Here is a 19,671-nt window from a genome sequence, read left to right as displayed (position 1 = left end):
CCAACCCCCCCCTGGCTCCAACCTCCTTTCAGGGAGCTGTAGAGAGTGATGAGGTCTCCCCTGAGCCTTCTCTTCTCCAGGCTGAACACCCCCAGCTCCCTCAGCCTCACCTCACAGGACTTGTGCTGGAATCCCTTCACCAGCCTGGTTGCCCTCCTTTGGACCCGCTCCAGGACCTCAATCTCCTTCCTAAACTGAGGGGCCCAGAACTGGACACAGTACTCGAGGTGTGGCCTCACCAGGGCTGAGTACAGGGGCAGAATCACTTCCTTGGACCTGCTGGCCACACTGTTCCGGATACAGGCCAGGATGCCATTGGCCTTCTTGGCTACCTGGGCACACTGCTGGCTCATGTTCAGCTTCCTGTCAATCCAGACTCCCAGGTCCCTTTCTGCCTGGCTGCTCTCAGCCACTCTGTGCCCAGCCTGGAGCTCCCCATGGGGTTGTTGTGGCCAAAGTGCAGGACCCGGCACTTGGCCGTGTTGAACCTCATCCCATTGGAATCAGCCCAACTCTCCAGTCTGTCCAGGTCCCTCTGCAGAGCCCTCCTGCTTTCCAGCTGATCAACACTCCACCCCAGCTTAGTGTCATCTGCGAATTTGCTGATGATGGACTCAATCCCCTCATCTAAATCATCAATGAAGATATTGAACAGAACTGGGCCCAACACTGATCCCTGGGGGACACCACTAGTGACCGGAACTGACATTTTGACTGACATGAGGAAGATAATTAACTTTAATGCTCGGTGGTCAGATTCAGCAGCACTGTCAGCAGGTGCACAGAGCCTACCTATTCAGGCTGTTCAGTTCCTGAGGGCAAAACATAGTAGGAACTTTAAAGCAAGGCTAATATGCCACCAATGAATACATTAATTACATAATTCATAAAAACCTGTAATTATTTTTAAAAGACAATGCAGACTCAACTAATGTGAATTTATTTATACAAAAATGATACATATCCACAGAAATATGTACAACACTTTGAATTGTTTTCATTTACAAAATAAAGATTCTATTCTTTTATTTAGACAGTACAATTTAGGACTAGCCCAAACAAAAGCCTATTTGAATGGTAAATACAGGGGACAGCAGTTACGGCTATCAAATGCATTGAATGTGTCTTTCCAAATATCTCTTTATGTTACAATACAATAATAAGCACACAAAAATATTTTGTAAGATGTGTTCCATAGCTGCTCAGCTATCCATCTGTTTTTAAGTCCTTTGGGCACAAAAAATAATTTTAAGTTAAAGAAAATTCAGGATCCAAAAATGTTTAATTTACCCAAGAATAAAGATGCTAGACCTAACATTAAATGCTAATATTTGTCTCATAGTCTTCTAACCAATCTTAAATTAATTATTTGCTATAGATTCTTATAAGAAGAGGTAGCCAGGTGTTTAAAACCTTCTGCTCTTCTCTTAGGGTTTAGTCAAATCAAGAAGTGAATACTTTACTTTTGATGGTAATGAATCAAGAGCTGGAGAAAGAGTAATTTTGAAAACCAGTCATCTGAAAATGCTATGAAAATGCCTATATTCTTCCTATGACACAAAGTACTAGTGCTAGAGAAAGAGGAAAGGGAATATTAAAACGTTTACAAAGACAATTTATTTCACACAAAATCAGCAACATATGTACTGTTGTTTTTAAGGCTCCATTATAATCTATTTCTGTCACAGAAAGATTGATTGATCAGCTGCTTCTGGAAGAAGTCCTATGATGTTTACAGAACAGTTTAACCTATTTTCAATATCAAACCATAAGATGAAATTACATTAGCTTGCTCCTAGCCAAATTTCTGATTCACTTGCCAGTTTATGGTTTTCCATCTTAGTTGGGCGTTGGTCCCTATAAAAATATTAAAAAGTTCTTCCCTTTGATAATATCAACTAGAAGAACATCACATCTCTATTACATTGGTATAAGTTTTGTTTTGGATACAGTAAAAACCATGTGAGAAATCACCCTGAAGAGACATGCTCATAGATTACATGGCTTCAGTCAGCAGCTGGTTTTGAAAATTAAGGAAAAGCCCTATGTATATAACCACAGAAAAATATTCATTTATCATGTTTGTATTAAAACAGAAGAGAAAGGCTTTGATCAGACTCTCACTGAATTTCAGACACTATATGGTCAATTCTTGAGCATTCAGGAGGGAAGCCAGATCTACAGCCTGAAGTCCCTGATTCAGAAAGGTATTCTACTGAAATGCCTGAAGTCAATGCAATATACTTGTATAAATACTTGTATAAATATACAAGTATAATATAATAAATATACTTGTATATTTAGTATTAAGCAGGAAGCTTCCAAGCCCACTACTAACTTATGCTTCAGAAAATGAAGCTTATTCAGAGCTGTGTTAGTGTCTTAGACCTGATCTTGAGATGTCTGACAGAGTAAGAGAATTTTGATTTGCATTTTCATTTTGGCCTTTTTGTGATGACTGTTCTACCATCTATTTGGCCTTTTTATGATGACTATTCTACCATCTATTCTCTTCCCTTCCTGAGGCCATAGAATAGCTAATAAATGGATTTAAACTATTAATTAAATGTGAATTGCTCTTCTATTACCACAACTGGCTTGATTCAGAAGACTACTGAGAAGTGTTTCATATGGTAAAATTAACTGGCTACATATGCATTTCATTTGAGATAAAAATGGCTTCCTTTCATGTCTTTTTCATAGTTCTAGTTCCATTTATGCTATTACAGTGTTAATTTTTTTTCAGAAGTTAAATAGAACAAATGCACCAGAATAATTCGTAAGTATTTCCTATTGAGGTATACTGACAATTATCTTAAAAAAAAACAACAAACAAAACAAAACAACAACAACCCAACAACTGAATCGTGTTTTAAAGTGTCAAACAGAACAAATCATAGTGTAAACAAAAAGTATTTCAAAGAATGGTATATAGTTAAATGCCATGTGCACTTTAAAAGCTGAGTTTTCTTGGTATAGCAATTCCAGTTTAAATATAATATTTAAATATACAATAGTTTAAAATTTTGGGAGAGGAGGGGGCATATATTTGTTTAATGTTCTTTGAACAATAGTTTATACAGTGTTTCATACTGCATACAGAAGCCATTTGACACAGAGTTTTGAAACAAGGAAGATACTTGATCTTTTCCCTGTATAAAAATGTTTTTGTTTTGTTTTGTTTTTTATCTCTGCTTTAAATTAGTACTGGAAATGAAAGAAAATATATCCTGCAATTGTTTGAAGGTAACTCATTTAGACTCTTTGGCTTTATAGTACTGTAGAAGATCTAGCGCCCTATCTTAGTGATTTCGAAGTCTGTTTTAAAATATTTCCCCCCTTTTTTTTTATAATTGAACTATAATTTGCAATTGCTTCTGTGATACAGAATTTGTTGTATTGTTTTAATGTACTGGTATGCAAGATTTCAACTCCCATTCAAGGAAAGGAGCAGCAATATTATATGACTTTTCATAAAGGAGTTTACATAACCAACAAAGGATCCAAAACCTTTGAAATTCCTATTCTGATCTGTTCTTGCTAAATCCCAAAGTGAGCATCAGCAACTCAAGACATACAGAAATCATGAGAAATTGTACAATTGCAACAGATTTAATTTTTGTTTTGTTTTTTAAAAAGCACAAACTTTCAGAATATGTTAACCAATCACCTGCCATTCTGAAGACATGGGCACCTCAACCTCATTTCAAATGTCACAAATAATTCTGACTATTAAAGTAAACATCGGAATTTAATAAATAACATACTTTGTATCAACACAGAAAAACACAATTCTTTAAAAAAAATACCACCTTACACTAAAAATGCAGTAACTCCTAATCCTGACAAATATACAATTTTGTGTAGGTTGAGATGGCAGGATTCTTTTTCCTTGAACAGCTGTACTCTGTTTTACCACCATCCTCAGATATTTTCTGTAAAGCTTGCAGACACGATGCTGACAATGCTATAATACAGTGCCTTCTTGAAAAGCTTCTATCCACCTAATAGAAAAAATAAACACTGTTAGGAAATTGCTGATAAAAGCATGAATGCACTGTTTTAAATAGCTACAGAGTGACCCAAGAAACATCATACTTCCATTACCAGCTGGTTTGTTAGTGCAAATGCCAGAAATCTATTCAGTGAGTCCAAACATACAAAGCTCACTAAAGATGTATTAGGTTATCAGTACAAGGCCAGATGATAGAAACTTTTTTCCACACTCTTTCATACTGAAGGAGCCTTCCAGTACCTGAAGGGAGCCTTCAGGAAAGCTGGGAAGGATGTTCTACAAGGGCACGGAGCAATGGCATTAGGGGTAATGGCCTTAAACTGGAAGAGGATAGATTTAGTTTAGACACTGGAAAGAAATTCTTTAGTGTGAGGGTGGTGAGACACTGGCACAGGTTGCCCAGGGAAGCTGTGGCTGCCCCTTTCCTGGGAGTGTTCAAGGCCGGGTTGGATGGGGCCTGGAGCAACCTGGTCTAGTGGGAGGTATCTCTAGGTTGGAACTAGATGATCTTTAAGGTCCCTTCCAATCCAAACCATTCTATGATTCTGTGAAGTTAAATGCATAAAGAACAAGTGAAGCTGGGCAACCAAATGCTCAAAGACGCAGGAAATGCCAAGGTTATGCCAACTTTAATAATACGATTGCATATCCTTCTTAAAAAACCAATACTCTCTTTTCTTATTTCACTGCAAGTACCATTTGGGATAACTCAGGATACAACAATAACTCAGGCAGCCATGTGCATAACCCATGTGCATAACCCCTGCAGTCTGCTTTTGCAGCTGGTACATGAGTATTAGTGAAGAACTAATGGGGCTGAGGGAGGAAGCCTCAGAACACAGAGGCTGGAAGGCAGGAATGGTGCCTTTGCATGATGACAGAACTGCCCTCTATGCACACACAGTATATGTTACTACTGAATCACATATTAACAGACACCCTGCCCACTATATATCTGTGAAAATACAAGCATGTATAAAGGGCAGGGGATGTCCCAAACAGCAGATCCAAGCTGTTTTGAACTGGAAATTCCCCTGTAGCTGTGGTTTCTGTTTCTACTTGATTACAAGGGTGACAAACATCCTCACCTCTTCAAGAATGCTACAAAAATTAGTGTTTCTGAAGCACGCCAACGCAACACTTGCAAACTAAATAATGAAATAGTTCTATCTTTCAAGTGATGGCTGACCTGAGTGCCTTTAAAGTTAAGGGGTCCAAAAAGTGATACTTCTTTTCCTGAGTAAAAATCTTGCAAGAACTGAATGAGACAAAGACTGTAAAATTATAGTTACCAAGGAAATTCAAACCTGTCTTAGTATTCAGAGGATATCTAAACATTAGCCACAAATGTTGGCTCTTCCTTGCCCTGAGTGTTTAATTTGGTAACTGTGTGCAGTTTTTTGAATTAAGCTTTTGGTAAGAATGTATTTAAGTATGTGTAAATGCTTGTGCCTGTCTGAACACAAAACCCAAACTTCCACCCTTTACATTTCAAATCTCACTCAATTTTCCACTGCCATATTGTTCATTTAAAATAACTATAAAGGAATACAAATACAACATTCAAATACTAATGCAACATACAAATTCATAAACAGCTTAAGCCCAGAACATAGTACCAGACTGTGAAATTTCAAAGCTCATAAAAAAGCAAACATCTGCTAAGATGTACTATTGTACTTACACAAATATGTCAGATATTTCTTTGGCCCTAATAGGAAAAAAATAGTGTCCACTGTGAAACAGGCCAACTGAATGTTCTTTGTTTTTTCTTTAAATGCTACGAAAGCAGCATTTATTCTGGGGGTTCAGGATAAATCTCCTAAGGGTATTACATACCTGGAGAAAGCTTGATATTTAAGGTATCTAATGTTACTCCTAGGCTCAATAAAATAGAGTATGTCCAATTTCCAGTTTTCCTGCTGACCAAAAGCCATTGTCTGAACAGGAAAACAAAGCTATTTGAATGCCTTGGATTTTTCAGTTTTGTTTTATGTAGTACAAATGAGGTCACAGTGGAAACAAGAGAATACTATTTTAATTAACAAGGTAACACTTGTGTGCATCAACTAGTCAAAATACCCCCAAAAATAAAATAAAGACTTCCAGATTTTGTATGTAGAGAAGTGTTAAGCACATTTTCAGCTGTTCAGTATTTTCAGGTACTTTGGTTTTTTTAGAATAACCCTGTTAGCACAAAACTACTCCTGCAGGCATTTGAATGTTGACGTACTAACAACAGACTTGAGCAGACCAGGGATAGAGGAATGGGCTTGGAAGAAGAAAGATTTCTTACTTTATCTTAGACTTTTCCATTTTCCTACATACATTCTTTTGCAGAGGAAAGTCTGCTTCTTTATATAAAGCATTTCAGAAGTCCTAATGAAACCAGGACCTTGTGTTTAAGTACCTTAATTTTTAATTTACATACTATATAATATGCCTCTTTTGTACATGTGCTTAACCTATGAACATTAACATCTGTGACTTCTGAAACATTTTCCCCAGAAAAAATAACATATTTTTCAAATAGTTTCTTACTTTTGAGCTGAATGGGGATCATCTGCTTTGAATATATAAAATAAAGTGTTTTTGTGCAGTAAATGGAACACTCTTGACTCTGAGTTTTCATCTTTTACTTCACTGACTGTGAATCCCAGTAAAGGCTGGCTCTCTAATGCTGCCACATCCTATTTAACAAGGGAAAAAAGCAGAAAAGACAAAATTAGAGCTTGTAAGACATATTAAGGAATGTATTTACACTTTATTAATGCATCGTAACATTGCAATAGATTATAAAACAAACCAGTTAATACAAATAGCTGTGCAAAAAATCCTGCTTTTCATAGTCTCCATGCATTAATCAGGGAACAGGAAATAACCAAACCTTGTACACATCAACATTGCTGTTCCCCTTTTTATTTCCCTGATAACATCTACCTTGCCTTTCACTGCAGAGTGTCATTGGTATGCCTGGTAAGGACTTATATCAGATCAACTTTTGACTGTGACTAAGAAGCTCAGTGCTCTCTCCAACAACCATAGCATTAAGTTTTCATAATTTAAAAGTGATATGGGATGCTATTTAAGCTGCCCTGATTATGCTAAAAGGAGGAGCTATGGATGTAACCCATGTTCTCAAGCACTGCAGTCGTACTCCAAATGCTTTTGATGGCTGAATTTATTTACTTTCTGTTGCTGAAAACTAACAGGATGGGGAAGAAAGCTGCTGAGTTCACAAGGTGTTGGCTAGGAAAGAGCAGCAAGAGAAGCTAGACTTTTTTCCTTTCTTCTTCATTTAATTTCAAAATCTGGCTAAAAAGGCAACCTTTTTCATACTCTTCTCTTTTAATTAATAAATACAAAGCACAGCATTTTTGGAAGGGGAAAAAAGAAGTCTTTTCATCCTCTGCAAATTCCAAACCAGTGTTTCGTAACTAGGCTGGGTCCTGCAATACTTCTGGATAGAAAAAAATGAAACTAAGAAAGTAAACACTTGAGAAATCAGGTGTTTGACTGTTCACTGAAATGAGTATCCCGTGAAAACATCATTTCTTGATACCAGAAAACAGCTGAGTAAGGCTTAACAACCTGTTTCACTGTCTTAAGTCTTTGTACCACTGAGAAGTGGTTTTCTTTACCACTAATCTTTACACTACTTGGACTAATAGCTGAAGTGGACTTTCCTGGCTAATACCACATTGGACCAGACACCAAACTTTCCTTGAGACTCTCAAAACAATGTGTCCTGCAATGGCTCATCAAGATGAAAAATAAGGGCAGATATTCCTTAGTTTAAAGAAATCAGGAGAGAGTTAATTTTGTGATTGCCAGCTGCAAACTGAAGCTACACTGGAAGACTGATATCTCAGAGGAAGGCAAGGAAAAGAAAGCAAGATCACTGCCACAGACAAATATGCCTTTCTTTACAGTTTCCAAAGGTTCCTTCCTCTGCAACTGCCAAAAGAGCAGTGACCTAAAATATTTCAAATCTTTGCAAAAGGAATTGTCTTGTACATAATTTTTTACTATTGTCAATGCTGTGATGGAAATAACATCACAGGTTCTGGACATAATTCAAGTGTTAAAATAAAGGGTTGCAGTACAGCAGGAAAAACAGGAATAAATTTGAGCACAATTCAGGAAATAACTGGAGTGTGGGTGAAGAACAGTAATTCTCTCCACAGGAGAGGTCAGGCCTTACATTTTGAAAGAAAGTGAGGGATAGCAATACTTTAAAACAATACTTTAGATACTTTGCTCTTGAAAGCTGTTAGCAAACTAACATATACAAAAAAGCAAAAACCAAGTGCTACAATACATCCAAATGTTGCAAAAGATTAGAAGATGCAATAAAACTACATCCCCAGCATGCACTGGGATATGCAGAGCTTATATATATTGGTTAGAGTTTATTCCACATAGCAATAGGACTACATGCTCTAAATAAAAAGGCTAATGCCATTAGATTAGATGCATCTTTTATTTTCTACTGCAGCACTGTATATTAAATAACTACAGGCTGAGGAAGACAGTTTGAGAAGTCAAGAGATTTAGTTTGCTCGTTTTCCAAGCATTCAAAATACTTTATGGAACTGCAGAACAAAACACTTCAATGATGTTGGCTTTGCCACTAGTCTGCTGTGATGCATCAGAAGAGATCCCCACACTCAACTGGCTCAGAACATTCCTACAATGATGTGCAGCGCAGAGATACTCAAAGCTAGGTCTGGAATCAGAAACAGCATAACTGTATCAGCATATTATGGGCTCACTGGGCTTTTTCAAAATACGACATCACAATTGGATCCATTACTATAAAGTGATCTAATTTTATACCTTGTTTCTCAATCATAAAAATAAACAATTTTATTGCAAATACAGCATTGGCATTGGATATTCGATTTCTAATATGCAGACTCTTACCTCACTGGCAGCATATGTGTATAGCACCTTATTTTTTATAACAAACCATAGATGTTTCCATGGTTTCTTACTGCCCTTAGATCTGTGTAGGTAGCCACTCATGGTAGAGTCTTCTGTATTTGCTGAAACCTGAAGTGAAAAAAAGAAAACAAACAGCCAAGCACCGAAGAGTTATATGTATCTGTCCAGGTTTTTGCAGTACAGCTTTTTAAAAACAAATCTCCAGAAAGCTGTTTTGTCAAATACTGAAATTCTTACCTGATCTCAAGTTAATGTTGCTAATTAACTTAGAGGGCTGAAAGAAAAATTATTTTGTGTGTCAACAACTGTCTGGTCTGGAAGAGGTTTCTGCGGTCATTAACAGCTGGAACTTAAATTGGGTGCAACAAGGCAAGAGAGGGCTGAAATTCACTCTGGGTAGGCAGAGTTTAGGTCTCCCTTTCCTAATCATAAGCCTAGATATGAGTTGGTGTAGGAGTCTTCTCACTGATTGTTGGTGCAGAGATAAATCACATTCCTTGAAGCTCAGAGAAGCAAGACAGAAATTACAGTTCTGACTATCTCCCTGAATCACAGTCTCACAGGTGTTCATGCATTTTATATACTGCATACAGGTCCCTGCCTATTGAAAACTAAGGCCCAAACAACTGTTTCAGGCAAATTTCAACTTTTCATCCTAGAGTAGAGGGCTAAAATATGGAATTATTTTTTCGTTGTTAATACTAATGATATAATACCAACAAGGCATTACTTTGATCAGTAAAGAACTTACTTCTTTGAGGGCTGCAGGAATTTTTTTCTGCTTTCTTCCAGAGGGAATACTATGTAATACTGTAGACAAGGCACTTGATGGAGATTTATGGTTGACTGGGGATCCACTCTTAGGAGTGCATTGGTTATCTAAAACACATAGGATGAAAATATTGCTTTCAAGTTGCAGATGACTAAACACAGGCATTATTGGACTTTGTCTCTAAAAAGCAACTGATATTTTCATTCTTACCATAGGACTTCAGATTAACACCTGGTCACATTACATTCAGCATTGGATTAACCTGTCAGTATTATGCATGCCATGAATTAGAATCTCCCTAATCACAATTAGGCTAAAAAAGCTACAAGACACTTGCAACTAAATGGACTGACCTAGTTTGTTTTCCAAGTCTGTTTTTTTGATGTTGATCTATCTTTGCCAATAGACAAGGTGAAAATTCAACTCTTAAAAACCACACTAAGTTTTTAGAGATTTTTCTCTGCAGTCCAGTCTGTGCTTTACTTCTCCTCCCTAACTCTGTCTTACAATTCTCTACATCTGTTATCTTCTCAGCTTTTTTCAGGTTTGTCCTGGTTTGGGCCAGGATAAAGGTGATTTTCTGTCTTGTACTTTTGCTTTCAGCTAAGTCTCTTGTAAATAGCTGCACTTGCTGAAATTAACAGCAAGTTTCTCAGACAGTGTGTGCTTCTAGGACTGATAACACTCGATATTTATAGTTACTGCTAGAGACTGGTGTGCAGAGCCAAGGACACTGCTCAGTTCTGAGGAACGTTTTGCCCTCTGAACGGAGGGAAGGAGTCAAGAGGCCACACGTGAAGCCCTCCTTTAGGGAGGAATAGACAAGATAGATGGCCAAAATTGATCAGAGTATTCCATCCCATACATGTCATACTCAGTATAAATTTAAGGGATCACGAAGGTCAAACCCCTTCCTGCTTTTCCTTCTTTGCCTGTCCCTGTTTGCTTCAGCATCCTGGGAGGATTCCATCCATTCATGTGCCTGTGCTCCTGATCCGTGCCAGCCTGAATCTGTGTGTTCCTGCATCCAGCTCCCGACTGCTACCGACTCCAGGAGTCCAGCCTGGACTTTCCCAGGGCTGCCCTGCAGCCTCGGTGGTGACGTGAGAGTTATTGGAGGAAAGGGGGGAGGAACGTGGTATCAATTTTCCTGTACATTTGTATATATTTAGTAATTTTACCTATTTATCATTACTGTTTCATTAAGGCTGTGTAGTTTAGTTTCCAACCCATAAGTCTCTCTCCCTTATTCTCTTTCCTTTCTTTATCAGGGAGAGGAGAGGGATTAATAGAAAGCATCTGTCATTCAGCTTAATTACTGGGCCAGTGTTAAACTGTGACAAGGATGTATGCTGTAAGGCTCCTCTTCAGCATCATGACAACACACACACACTTTTGGAGAGTCCCATCCCCAGAGAACACACTATTTTTCTCCACTGTTGCAGGCAATTACTTCATCTCTCTTGGAAGACTGCTGCAATACTTTTTAAAAAACACATTTTCTAGCAACGCCCACCACTGTTTTACAGCCCAGCCTGGAATGAGTAGCTTCACTGAATCTACTACTAGAGTTGTCTGTAAACATAATGAGGCTCTGCAATAATGAGCAGGAGAAGAAATGGATTGCCTGCTATACTCTACCTCTTTTCCCAGCTAAAAGCACCTGCAATTGCACGTAACACAGCAGCCTCTAGTGCCCAATACAGAGACGTGCAGGTGGTCCAGGCAATCCATCTTCTCCATCATCGCAAGCTCAGGCTGCCACTTCAAGGGTTTTTGCTGCTGCTGTTCACATCCCCATGACAGATGTCACCTCCAGCATGCTGGAAGCCGTAGCTTGATTATTTCACTGGGGTGCCACAGATTTCCTAATAGCCTAGAAAGCTTGTGTCTAACTGGGGTTCTGCTGTAGGGAAGGGCAGCAAACTCAGTCCTTGCTTATGGCTCATTTGTGTATTTTATACTAACATCTTTGGACAGCATTCAGATAAAGTCTTGTGAGATAGGACTGGATTCCCACCTCAATGGGAAGTGCCTCTATTGATTTTTACTTTTGTTTCTGCACAATGATATGGAAAATCTTCAAAGAGACATACTTGAGTTCTCTCAGGGGAGAAGAAAACTGACCCTGGACCTCCTTTCTAAATAAATGTCATTACCATCAGGCTATCTGACCCTTGCTTGCCAGCAGGCATCGGTAGTACAATGTTCTCTGGAACTGAAAATAGCTCTAGCTGTGGTGTTTTACATTGAAACCTGTGCTGTGTGTGCAGAAGGCAACAGTTAGGAGTTTGCCCTCAAAACTGAGGTGCAGATATGCCAACTTCTTGAATTCCAGATAAGCTGAGGCTTGACACTGAAGAGACTCTGCTTCAGTAAGAGGAAGCTCCATGTCTTTACAGAGCCCCTCCAGGAACAGTGCTGGAGTTATACCTTATGATTACACTTCACTGAGGAGAAGCCTTCTTCAGAGCAAGATTAGACTAGAGTGTCTGGCAAAAATGATGTTTACAGGCATACAAGCCACCAAGAGTAAAAGTACACATGAGCCTACTAAGATGTCATGATAAACTGTGAAGATTTTGTTCTACACTTGCACCCTGTGGTTAATGAAAAGCAATGTGATCCTATTTACCTCAAAAAGAAAGCACACACTGCATGTCATTACCACAGGCCAAATGCACACGTTTCTGGAAGGAAGAGCCAATGTCTTGCAAATTCACCTCCTAGCTTATTCCACAGAAACCTGTCTGGGCTTTTACAGCCTCAGGTGCCTATCACTTTTCAGGCACTAGCAGAATTAGCAGTAACCCAGCAGTAAAGATGAGGCACAGACATACAGTGTTAATTAGGGTCACAAAAGAGTTTGTGAAAGATTTCTTTACCTTGTTTCTGTAGTTCCCTGAAACAGTGATCACATACTCTTGCTGGTTGGTTTTTCATATAGTCTAAGCCATGTTTATTGGATGAACAAGCTTGACAAACAATCTGGAAATGGATAAAAGCATTATTGTACATGATGTGCACCTGTAAGTAATCAAATGCTCAAAGACATTCACTTCAGCACTGTTATGACTATAACAGGACCTGAAATAGGCAGTATTTTAGATTGAAAGTGGTTTAAGAACTTGGCTTTTCCCCATGTCCTTATATCCAACTTGCTGCTCTGTACTCCTCTAAATGATAAAAATTTAAATATTAAAGAAATCCCTGAATTACAAAAGTCAATTTACCAATGTTAACAATAAACCATGAAAAGGAGAATAATCTTACTGTGTTACTGAACTGTTTAAATCACAAGCATTTAAAGAAATAACTAAAAATAGTCACTGCTCTCTTGACAATCTATTCACAACATAGATGTCTCAACCGCATTGAATTCGGTATTCTCACTTGATTACATCACAAAAAATAAAGGCTTATTAGATGTCTTTCATAATCACTAAATACTTTTTTTAAAAAAAGCTTAGCAGTAACTTAAATCCAAAATAGTTATTTTATGAAAATTGAGGAAGAGATTTTTCCCATTTCAGCTAGCATTCTTCTTTTGTACTATTTAATAGTAGAAGCAGAAATGTGCAAACAGTGCTCCAAAATATAAAATAAGAAATATTGTAACAGCTTAAAAAGTTGAAAACCAGTCTGTTGTAACACTTCAAGTCATAAAAAAACCAACCCAAACATGTTGCTTTTAATCCATATAATTGTGCTGTAGCACAGTACAGTGTTCCCATAAAAAAGTTGTGGTGGTGCAGTTGGGCTCCCTCTGTATTTGTCACGCAAGCAACCCGAATGATTAACAGAAGATGTAATCACAAAATTGTCCAACCTTTCCACATGCCCTGCAGTGGTGCCTTCTCCATGTCAATGTGAATTCACTTGTACAGATCATACACATAGTGGCTCTGGTATCAGGGATCCAGATTGGAGCTTTTGATCCCAGTGGACTGTCTTCTTCCTGCTTCTCTGGATCCGCCTGAGAGAACATAGGCAGAATATCATTACATTAATGATGAAAAATAACATGATTATCAGTAATTAGAAGTTAACTCTAATAATGTTGGAAAGCCTTCTCTGCTAATTTGTCATGGTCTTAAAAGTTATCTATAATTTTGTCAGTGACCATTATAATACAAGCCCAAAGACAGCTTTTAATGGGTTCAAAAAGGCTGAATGTCTTTCAGGCTTTACCAGCCTGTTTATATCAATAGCTGCTACATTTTGAAATCTTTTCATTTTATCTTTATGCTTGCAAAATTACGAAGAGAACTGAAAAAGCTGGTTTGGGGCTTTTTGAATAAAAAATTTTAAATTAATGAAGTAGATAACATTATGAAATATCATTCTGTCCTATTATCTGTTCATTTATCATTTACCACCAATTATTATTCATTCTGGAATACCTCTTGTTTCTCTAAACACCTGCAAAGAAACTTTATATTTCAAAAGGGAACAAGTCAACAATAACTGTTATATACCTCTTCAAGACTTTTGCTTGGATTAAATGTAATTCTCTTTTTCGTATATTCTTCAATTGACTTGGAGATGGCTTCTAACCACTCATCTCTTTCTGTAGCAGAACTGTTGGAGTGAAAATAAAAATCCATTTATTAATGTGTAAAACTAGGAATCAAGTGTTAATTAAGATTCCATTAGTTTCATTACACATTGACTTAACTCTCTTGCAATTTCACTTTTATAGACTGCCTACAGTTCCTCCTGAAGCTGGCATTATTTTTTAGCTGTCTGCATGATGTCAGTTACTTGTTTTGACCAGCACTAAAAAAGATTTCTTTGTCTGTTGTTAGAATGTGGACTCCCTCACTCCCCTTCTACCTTCCAAGACACTCAGTGATTGTTTCAAGGCTTCTAGGTCATTTTTTCTTCCTGGACTCTTGAATAGGTTGAGTAGCAGTGGTGTAAACAGCACTCCCAGAAGAAGAGCATGGGTCTTTCAGTCCCTCTGGAGAGAGACTCTTGACATTTCAGCAAGCCTTTCTTCCCCTCCTTCTCTCTCAGAGTGCAATTTGTTAACACCCAACCTCGTGAAAACCCGAGCTTCTCTCTTCTCCAGCCATTTGCTCCTACCGGCTTGTGCTGCTTTGAAGTAATTTGGGGTTTTCCCCCAAAATTTTTCCATCAGATTGGATAACCCAAAGAGATAAACAGATGAGCTTACTGTACCGCATCATCCCACAGCTGGTAGATCACTAAAAAAGTGCAAGGAAAGCATTAGGCTGAAGTGAAATGGCACTGGGAGCAGGGAGAACAAAGAATGCTGAGCACAGGAGAAGCCTGCAACTATACTGGATAACATACAATGAAAAAGCACTTCCCTCTGGCTGTGGGCACAACACCACTTGCATATAATACAAATCCAAGCTGCAAAGGGCAGCCTACTAGATTCTCTCTCAAACCACTGGGTCTTTGATTCATCCTTGTGAACACACGTGGCTCTGCCATCAGCTGGGCTGGGAAACAAATCTGTACTAAAGCAAACCATTGCCTCGCCCATCCTCTGGATCAATTCACCAACTGGGGTCATCACAGAGCTGAGCAGCTACTTCTGCCAGCACCATGAAGGGTGCTCTGAGGAAGGAACAGTTTTGTGGCAGTGGAACACGTAGGCTGCTTGTTTAAGAGGTGCCAGCTTAGAAAGGGCTTCTAAAATGTAAACCAGTATCTGCTACTGACATTCTTTTTTATTCCCCACTTCCTAAATAGTACCAAATAAATCAATTTCTTGAAAACCAGGAGTTTAACATGATGAATACATAAAAAGGAAAGTTAGGGAAGAGGAAAACAAAGCTTAAGTGCTTTTCTCAGTGAATTTGGAAGATTTAATAATCTTTGAAGTTTAAGGAGAATACTTCAAGCCAGGGATTTGTACTGGATGAAATTTAGTACCACACAGAATCAGAAAGGACAAACCTGATAAGGTAAAGACAGAGGAAAAATCAGTGAGGCACAAGGGGAAAAGATGGTCTATTGCACATAGCAACAAATTCAATAAAAAAGGAGAGGAAATAAGATACAAGCAAGGGCAAAGAAATGTATTTCTGTCTGTCTCAGTATCTCACACTCTGAATGGAATATTTTGTTCAATTTATTTACCTTTGCTTCCTTTTCTAGAAAGGGCAACTGGTCTGCCTTAGCTACATAACATTCCTAATTCTAATCAACTTCTTTGGCTTTTCCAAAATCTGGTTATGTTTAATTAGGCTCCTAAAACTGTATTAAAGAATTAAATTTAATTAAATTTATTTAATTAAAATAATTAGATTTAAAAGTTCACTAAGTTTTTGCAGAGTATGCATCCCCTGATTATGTGGGGAGTGCTACATATGGGGCTGCTTGCACAGTGAGCAAGAACAGTTTACACCCTAATATTTCACAAGAGAACTTGCACTTGGTAGGTTTGTTAGTGCTGCTGGCCTTTAAGAGTTGTTTACAATCCTTCAGAAGTTAACAGCAAAGGCGGTGCCATCGTTCAGTGAACTGATGTAATGGTTTTCTGCAGCAAAACAGGCAGTGTTTCTTCTGCTGTCACTCCCAGCCCTCCACAGCTGCACAGCCCTAGCTGCAGGTCCAGTAGTTGTTGCATCCTTCCAAAGGTCATTTTGTTTATTAGAATTGCAGAGTTTTCTAATTATTTTTTTTTTTTATTAAATAATGTATACATTTAAGATTTAGCAAAACAGTAGAAAACTTTAACCAGACTGCAGAGAGCCTCAGCAATTGTTACTACTGGTAAAAGTGCACTAGGACCACAAATTACAACTGCCCGATGCAGAAAGCGGCAGAGGGGTCCCAGGAGGGCTGGCAGAAACATACCCCCTGTCTTGTGTCCAGAATCAGAGCCTTAGGGCACCTCTTCCAGCTGAGCTAGACTTGCAGAAGCTACCCTTACCTAAGAGGAGGTCTGCCTGGGGTAGCTCTTTGCTAGCCTTAGGGAGGGGGACAGGGCCAGCTGGCTTCAGACCATGTCAGGCTGGCACAATTCATGTTTACAGGACCAAAGCCTTACTTCTATGCAGTGCTGTATTGTGCAGATACACTGACTTGTTTCTCTGATTAAGAGATTTCTAGTACAATACTGCATTGTACTTTGTAAAACAATACACATTCCTACAAATACCCCTGGAAAACTAAACCTCAACTCACACTAGATAAAGCAGAATACTAATGCAGTGGGTAAAATTAAACCTGAAGTGACAAACACTCTTGTCTAGGCATTAATCTATACTACTAAGCGGTTCATATTTTTATTACTAGCAATTTTTCACCAGCTAGTGACTCCCCTTTTCATCTCCACACTCAGGATCATTTCAGAATAATTTAATTTCAGGATCATTTCTCTGGTATACTCTCCACATAAAGCTTATTATTTGAAAAAATACAGAATCAAAATTTGCCTCTAGTCTCTACAATATTACTTAGAACAGTTTTGCAGTTGGGATTTTTACCTCACAGGAGTCAAGAAACTGTTACAATGAGGTGCTGTCAAAAGGAACATGCAGGTTCTACTGACAAGATACTGATTCTCTTTGTATCCAGGACACTTATCAATAGAAAGAATATAATTAACTGGGAGAAAAAATATACACAAGTGTTTATTGCTGGTTGTTTTCCTCCTACACCACAACAGACCCAGGCCTCTCTCTCAGATAACAATCTGAAAACCATCATTTACACCTGGGAGCCCCAACACCATCCCAAGCAAATGCAACCTTTCTTTGTCACTGTTCTGTAAATTAGGGCTCTTGCACACACATAGCTTCCAGCAAATATAAAAATAACAGGGATGAACACTCTCCAAAGACACAACATCAGTAACACTAAAAAGGAAAGAGCAAATCAGAGCAACTTGAGTCAATAACATGAGAATAATTCCAGCCATTTCAAGGTCAAGGAAAAAAGCACATCACAAGCTCTGCCCAATTTGATAAGAACATTATATATAGGGGTTTTCCCCTATGAACTGGCATGTATGTCACGACGTTTTTTTTTAAATTTACCGTTTAATCAGTTCCTCAGAATTACAAGTCTATCCTGTTTTGTGGAAAGTAGGCAGGTTGGATTTCAAGATGATAATCTTTTCCCAAGTTCTAACGTTGTGGGGGTTTTTTACAATTCTTTAAAATGACTGAATTAAAAAGTGAAATGCTGTTTCAAGTCAAGCAGAGACAAATCCAACTACCTATTAATATCTTTGTGTACCTGTGCAACACCCAGTCACAAAGGCACTTCAGCAGCTCAGACCTGCTCATTTTATACTGTAGCAGAATCATACCTTAAACTGTGAAGTACATCTCTTTTTTTGCCAATGTGCGAAAGAACCATAAGACACATTTAAATTTGTTGAAAAAAAAGGCTTCTTTCAAGTTTTTTGTTATAAATAACTACTGCTCAGACAACTGAGTTACTTCCTTTGGCTACTTTGACAAGGTTAAACTCAGTCTACCCCTCAGCTACAGATACTGCTGTCTTTGTGCAGACATCCTCATGTTGGTATTTACAAGGTCACACAAAAAGCAGCAGCCTGCCCTTTCTCAGCTGTGCTAAACAAAAGAGAAAACTTGTCTGTCTTCATTGGTATCAGAACTGTCACAAATGTCACAACATATAAAACTCCAACTTCAAACACAGTAAAAACTATCCACAACACCAAGTCTTTGTCAAAGGCATCTTGATGAAGACAGACTAGAGGTGCTCTGGTTTTATGGCCATGTATTCTTTTGCTGCTACATGGAGAATCTGGGTTTTCTGGTGAAGACAAGCACAATTTCAGTAATTCCTGCCACTTCCAGAAGTTCAGGTTTATTGAGATCCAGTTCTTGTTTACACTGTTATTTTAGCTAGAAGAGCAGGATGACTTCTTTCAATGTTGCCAATAACAATATCAAAATGTATTGTCAGGCTTCATATACTGCCCTGTTAATGCATTGACAGAGCACTATCAGCAGCTTCTAAAGAACAAGGAAATACTGAAAAGCAAATCTCTAAAATTAATTGAAGTGAAACAATTTTAATTCTCGTTCTTCTCAGAGAAAAGCTGTGAGAGGATAATATTTCAATATACTTAAAGTTTATGAAGGTGTAACTAAGATGAAACGAAGGAACCAAGCAAGAGTTTTGCTCACTCTGATAAACATTTAACTGTCTCAGGACAGCAGAATCCCTACCAGCTGCAGCCTTAAAATCCAAATTGTTCAAATACCAGCCACATTTACCATAGCTTTTGTTTTACCATATCCATCATGCAGTCTTCCGTACAAGTGAGGGTGAACTGCATTAAAGACTACAAATTCATATGGCACCTGTGAAACTTACTACATGTGACCAGGCTTTCTTTCTGCTGCCTCATTTAAAAATACACTTCATTTTTTTGAATGTGAACAACAGTAAATCAGAACAAAGCCTACCTTATTTCCAGAAAGCCACTCATCATAATTTCTATTCTGTAATCGCTCTAGCCAAGGGTAACTTTTCCTTATGTAAATGCAAAGGAAAAGTTCACATGGCCTGTTTGAAGGTTTAAAAAATCATTATTCTTTGTAAGACTTACCTTGCTGAAAGAATGAAGGATCTCTCTACACTTTCAATGTTCAGTTCATTCTGATATGCTTCCTGGGTTGGCTTTTTAACCTTCAGGTAAGAGAGAAAACTTTACATTCAAACTGAAATTGTACTTTTATACTTGTTTGAGTTTTACTTTCTGGAAAATCTCTTACATTTTTATTGAGTAGTGGAACATTGGAGACAAAAGTCTCAGACACAGGAGGTCATAAAGCAGTCCAGCAGGCTCAGCTACACCAAGATTACAAACAACCCACCATTTTATTTCACTGTGGCCCCATACCAGTGCTGGAAATGTACAGGCAAATGAAGCTCAAGAGCTGTCATCATGCCCAGGCCCATTCCCCTCTAAGCACCT

The 19,671-nt window shown here is 38.2% G+C and overlaps 1 protein-coding gene across 1 annotated transcript in view; it reads right to left on the bottom strand.

Annotated features, from left to right (window-relative positions):
- Nucleotides 1-927: 927 nt before the first annotated feature.
- Nucleotides 928-19,671, bottom strand: part of FGD6 (FYVE, RhoGEF and PH domain containing 6) — a 75,398-nt gene continuing 56,654 nt past the window's right edge. Inside the window, exons 14-21 of the mRNA XM_030445327.1 lie at nucleotides 19,303-19,382; nucleotides 14,213-14,315; nucleotides 13,564-13,710; nucleotides 12,620-12,722; nucleotides 9,714-9,841; nucleotides 8,942-9,070; nucleotides 6,557-6,705; nucleotides 928-4,004 (exon numbers count right to left, since the gene is read on the bottom strand). Coding sequence (XP_030301187.1) covers nucleotides 3,968-4,004; nucleotides 6,557-6,705; nucleotides 8,942-9,070; nucleotides 9,714-9,841; nucleotides 12,620-12,722; nucleotides 13,564-13,710; nucleotides 14,213-14,315; nucleotides 19,303-19,382 — 876 coding nt within the window. The 3' untranslated portion in view covers nucleotides 928-3,967. The remainder of the gene's footprint in view (nucleotides 4,005-6,556; nucleotides 6,706-8,941; nucleotides 9,071-9,713; nucleotides 9,842-12,619; nucleotides 12,723-13,563; nucleotides 13,711-14,212; nucleotides 14,316-19,302; nucleotides 19,383-19,671) is intronic.

The sequence above is a fragment of the Calypte anna genome, chromosome 1 (genome assembly GCF_003957555.1).
Source record: "Calypte anna isolate BGI_N300 chromosome 1, bCalAnn1_v1.p, whole genome shotgun sequence".
NCBI classification, from domain to species: domain Eukaryota; kingdom Metazoa; phylum Chordata; class Aves; order Apodiformes; family Trochilidae; genus Calypte; species Calypte anna.
Note: the sequence above shows the minus strand (reverse complement) of the source record. Positions and strands in the feature narration are given on the sequence as shown.